We start from the raw sequence: 5,687 nt of genomic DNA on the forward strand, positions 1-5,687 counted from the left end.
AAGGGTTCTCTCAGTTCCTCTATGATACCATTCAAAATTTGTTTTTGTTTTTTTTTTTTTCTTTTTATTTATACAAAAGTAAATACAATGGGTTACAAAAGATGACCCCAATAAGATTGCAAAGATTGATCCCACTATTTTGGAAGGGATCGATTTAATTCTACATATATATGACAAAAAGCACAAGAGAGAAGAATATTTGGTTTCCATAACATTCTATCCAATGTTGATTTGTCATCTAATGAACAAAAAATGATACAGATGAAAACACAAAATTCCCATAAATATTATTACCACACATAGTTACAAGCAATGAGCAGATAAGAAGGCAACGGATTTCGCCTTTCTGACACTCCTAACAAGTAACAAAACGTTACATTCTTTTCATACAAACAGTAGTACCGTTCAACTATTGAGCGATAATCCTCTATCAAAAGTAGAGGCTTGCATCAGATTGTCTTTGAGAGGGTATAGCTATTAGTGGTTTCCTTTTCTTTGTCACAATTCCAAATTCGTCAGAAAGCTCAAACTCTTCATCTTCTGGCAACCTCCAATCAAACGAGTGTAACAGCGATGCTAATATATACATCAACATCTTCTCCCCAAGGGGGATTCCTGGGCATATTCTTCTCCCTGATCCAAATGGCAAAAACTTGAAATTATTTCCATTGTAATCCCATTTGTCGATCAAGAATCTCTCGGGCATGAACTCCAATGGATTGGTCCAGATCTTAGGATCCCGGTGGATTGCCCAAACATTCATATAGACGATAGTACCCTTTGGAATGGTGTATCCGCCAACAGTGCATGATTCATCTGGGTATCTGTGGACTAGGAGAGGAACCGGAGTGTGTACCCTGAATGTCTCCTTGATGACTGCATCTAAATATGTTAATTTGGGCAGATGAGATTCTTGGACAACGTTCATGCCAATAACATCCGTTAATTCATCCTGGACCTTTCTCATTACACCTGGATTATTCAAAATCTCTGATATCACCCATTCTACCATTGTCGATGTTGTATCTGTAGCCGCAAGCACTATATCCTATTTTTGTACAGTTTCCCTTTTTAGTTTGTCATGTGGATAAGTGCAGATTGCAGTTAAAGAAAGATCCAAAACATATAAAGAGACACTTACCATTAGTAGGGCCTTTATTTTAATAATGTCCAGTGATATTGAACCATCTTTCTGCTCCATAAGCTCCAATAATATCTGCACGAAATCCTTCCTTCGATCTTCCTCAGCTTCTCCCTCATTTTTTCTGGAGTTGGTTTCGATTCTTCCTTGGATAATGCTTTGAAATATCCGATCGACATATTCAAGTTGCCTCTGCATTTCTCGCTGCCTTCCTTGGAGATCAAACCGAGATACCACTGGGAGAAAATCAGAGATGTTCGGGGCTCCCAATAACTTAACAATCTTGAACTCAACTTCACGGAAGCCACCTCCAATAGAGCTAGAATCGTTCCCCTCACCAGATTTGCTACAACCCCATAAAATGCTTGTCACAACGTCTACCTCAGTCTTGAAAGCAATTTCATTAATATTGATCTTTGTCCCGAGCTTACTGTAAACTTCTTTCACCAGCCTTCTCACTTCATATGTTCGGAAACCCTGACAATCTTTGAGATTTGTATTGCTCAGAAGTTGGGTTGCTAAAATCTTGCGCATGTTACGCCAGTGTGTGTTGCTGTTGGACCATACAACACCATTGCCACCATAACTGATGGTTAGCGCTGTCAATGGAGGACTGCGGTTCGCCATGGTCTGATCCAGGTCACGAGTCACGACCTTTACTAGGTCTATGGAGTTGACCACAACATGAAGCTTTCTTCCGAGCCGGAGACTGAAGATGGGGCCATATCGGTGAGCCATCTCCGTGAATCTTTCATGCAAATTGGAGCCAAGAAACGGGAGATACCCTACAACTGGTAAGCCATAGGGACCGGGTGGGAAGGGTGGTATGTGCTTTCTGGAATATGTTATCCATTTGTACCATAGAAGTAGTAGTGTCGGAACTGAAATGGTGAGAACTGTGCAGGCGAGCTTGTCTAGCTCATTGTCGACTTCCCACCACCATAACAACAAGGTGTTCATCGTGAGAAAAATCTTATATCCAATTTCTGGTATCATTTATGCTACAAATGATAGGCAACTTATGAGGAAGCCTGCTTGTTATAAATCAGGGATGGTTGATTTTGGACCACGGACTTTCCGCAAGCACATGCCAACGCATGCAGTTATGTGGTTGTGCTTCGGCTAACCCTCATATTTTATGAAGTCTATTTTATTGCTAATAGGGAAACCTGCTAAAATAAACAACTAACATATCTTTTGTCTAAGAGTAATATAGAAGCATTTATTTAGTTTGTATTGTTAACTTGGTATGTTTGCTGGTTTAATTATTGGTCATTTATCTGAAGTTAGATGTATGCTGCGAGATTGTGAGAAGTTTTAAATGGGGCATAAAGTCTGGACCAGTGTGAGAAGTTGTACATGGGGCATAAAGTCTCGACCAGGATGATGTATTTCAAATTGACGGTTTTGTTAGAATCCCTTCATATAATGACTCTAATGTTTGTTTTATGTGAAAAGGGAGTCGGATCTATTCCATCTTATTTTATGATTTCATAATAACATTGCTATGTTTTCATTCAAAATTACTTTCAAGAATCGGGTAAATTATCTTTACTATTTGATCAAGTATTTCTGTCTGATTTAGCTTGTTTATTGCCTTAAGTTTATAAAAAGTTTAACGTCACTAGAATTACAAACAACCCAAATACAAGAAATAAGGCTACTAAAGTGGTGACTTGCATATATGGTATTTCACTCGCATTGATTATGAAAATAAATATAACGGGTGTTTGGTTCATGTATTCATATGTAATTGGAATTCTAGATTCCATTATATAAAATAATGATTTGTTTGATTCCTCAAAAGACAATTACATAGGAATATATAAAGAATCTCTAAACGTTAAGTGGTTAAGTGGTTTGGACGTAAACTCTAATCACTAACATCTCTCCCTAGTTTGATTGGGAGAAGACGATTAAAATTGGAAAATCACAAAAGAGAAAACATAAAAAGAAAACATATATGTAGACAACGAGAGCGACATTGACAGAGCTCTAGCGATGTTGTAAAACCCTGTTTTGAATCGTTTCTTAATTCGGGCATTGGCGAGTTTATGTGTTACATTGGTGAGTCACTTGACCCACCTTTTTTATACTTTTGTATAACAAGTTATTTGAAACTAAAAATTGTGACCTACCAAAAAAATGCAAATGAATCCCCTTAATATTTTGGCAACAAAAAAAAAATGTTTAAAGTCTATATTTTAATAGTTCAATATTTTTAAATGTATAATCCAATATTCATAGCCCAATACAAGCTATAATAGAAAAAATTAAGTCACAAATCAATCGTTTCATAGCACGTTAACCTTGGATCTTCAATTCTTCATAATCACCGATCCAATTTACAACCGATGTTAAATATATTATACTTTGTTAGCTTTGTGAAAATTGATTAAATTATGTGGAACTTCTATTCCCAATTCCAATATTCTCTGACAAAGACCACTATTCATAATTTAGTTGTAGGTTTAATTGAATTTACTGTTGGATTTCTTTTCTTTTCTTTTTCTTGTTAATATTTATTCTGTAAGAATCAAAAGCAAAGCTATTGTATTTTTGGTAATACTTAGTGATTTTGTTTTTTATTGTTCAATGAGTTCATAGTAGGTTTTTTTTTTATTGTTTCAATTTTTCAATGTTCATTGATTATTTGATTGTTGTTTATGTGTTTGGTTATTTCATTGTTGATTGCGAATTGTTGTTTATTTCAAAAATTAAAATCAAGAATGTCTTTAAAAGTAATTTGATTTTTTTTGCTTATATGATTCGACCCGATACAAACCCACAACTAGTATTTTTTTCAATCTGTTTCAATTAAATAGTGAACCATGTGGTTTTACGTTCTAGACTCGCCACTAAACTCGGGGCTGTGACCCGATGATCAGTTATCAAGAGGCTTTGGGCCTAGGGGAAAGAGAGATTTAGACCCCTTTGGATGTGGATAATGTAGAATAGATGATCTGAGAGTTCAGTTTGTGTTTTGGAGCCCAAAGGTATAACCATAAAGTGATAGTTTGGGCCTTAATAAATTTTGGTTTTAAGTTCGGGAAAGTCTTAAGGAAAATGAGAGTAGATAGGATTGTAGAGCTTCTCATTAACTTTTTGTGGATATAAGGATCGTCGGAATCCGAGTTGGAACAAAGAAGTTATGGGCATCAGAAGATTGATCGGTAAGGAGCATGTAGTGTACGTTGGACGTAGATGGTTGGAGTGATCGCGAAGGTTCCAGCGTGAACGCTGGGCATAAAAGATGTATGTTGGGCGTTTGTAACTCAATCCCAAACCCTAATATAGGGTCTTAAACCATATTTAAAGGCCTTAACTCATTATCAAACCCTCTTATCTTCAACCTCCATCACCCTTAACCCTAAATTCGAAACCCTAGCCCTCATTTGGAAAGATTTTGAGCTTTGGAGTGATCTTTGTGGATTTTTGGTGCATTTAGAAGAAGAACACCTTGGAGAAGTGTTGGTTGTATTGGAGCTTGTAGATCCAAGTCTTGTTCATCTTGATATAGCTTCTAGAGGTATAAAATTTTAATATTGGTGACTTTCTCTTATAGATCTAGATTGAGTGCTAATTTATCATGTTTTGGTCTAATGATTGTGGTTCTTGTGAGTAGAAGTTACTATAGAACCTTTGAGCCTCATATTTAGTCTTTGTTGAGGTCATTAAGTCATAAAGTTTGGATCTTGAGGAGTATTGTCCCTTCATGCAAGAATTAATGAGCTTTTTATGAAGTTATGAAGCTTGGATGTTAGTTTAGACCCCACTAAGCAATGCGAAATCATAAAGTCGGGAACTTTATGACCTAATACATCCCGTGGATGTTAGATCCAAGTTTGGACATTTTGGTCTTAAGCATTAAGCATCTTTAACATGGGAAATTGTCACATGGAGCGTACGATGGTCGTACGTATGCGTACGCTCCGCGTAATGCATGTACTCCCCGTTTGTAAGCATTGACGAGTTGCACATTCTGCAGTGATAGGCGGAACGTGGGGTGTACACAAAAAACCTTTTTTTGGGCCATGGGTTGTGTAATCAGATATGTGAAGGGTAAAATGGTCTTTTACCTATTGGAAGTGTAACACCCATTCTAGGAATGAGCATTTTAAATGTTAAGTTCTATTGTGGGTGGTCGCGACGTAGAGCCCCACAACGGCGTGCACAAATTCGTTTGAACAAACCGTAATTCCTTAAGCTTTGGGCCCTATTTAAAGGACATTATGGCTAGGGTTTCAAGGTTATTCAACCTCCATCACCCTCTCAGGTACTGAAACCCTAACCCTAGCCTCCATTAGTCTTGAAAGTTCCTTCATCATACTTTGTTGGCATTTTTGAAAGAGAAGCAAGCCTTTGGTGAGGATTATCATCTTACAAGCAGCATATTCATCTTCTAGCTTCTCTTTTGGACTTGAGTGAATGTTTAATACTGAATCTTTTCTTTGTTAGATTGTTAGATCTTGGATTTTTGTCCCTTTTCTTCATGCTTGGTGGGTTTTGGATGATGAGATCTCATAAATCTTACAACTTTATAAAT

General features: G+C 36.8%; 1 protein-coding gene across 1 annotated transcript; it reads right to left on the reverse strand.

The window, feature by feature from the left end:
• Positions 1 to 256: 256 nt before the first annotated feature.
• On the reverse strand, positions 257 to 2,337 carry LOC145057120 (cytochrome P450 76C1-like). The gene is made up of 2 exons (XM_079004897.1): positions 1,142 to 2,337; positions 257 to 1,048 (listed from the first exon to the last, which is right to left on the reverse strand). Exons 1-2 carry the CDS (start codon positions 2,135 to 2,137, stop codon positions 431 to 433), a joined length of 1,614 nt encoding a protein of 537 aa, XP_078861023.1. The 5' UTR covers positions 2,138 to 2,337; the 3' UTR covers positions 257 to 430.
• Positions 2,338 to 5,687: the final 3,350 nt, after the last annotated feature.

The sequence above is a fragment of the Lactuca serriola genome, chromosome 6 (assembly GCF_051521515.1).
Source record: "Lactuca serriola cultivar US96UC23 chromosome 6, Lser_US96UC23_V15, whole genome shotgun sequence".
Lineage (NCBI taxonomy): Eukaryota > Viridiplantae > Streptophyta > Magnoliopsida > Asterales > Asteraceae > Lactuca > Lactuca serriola.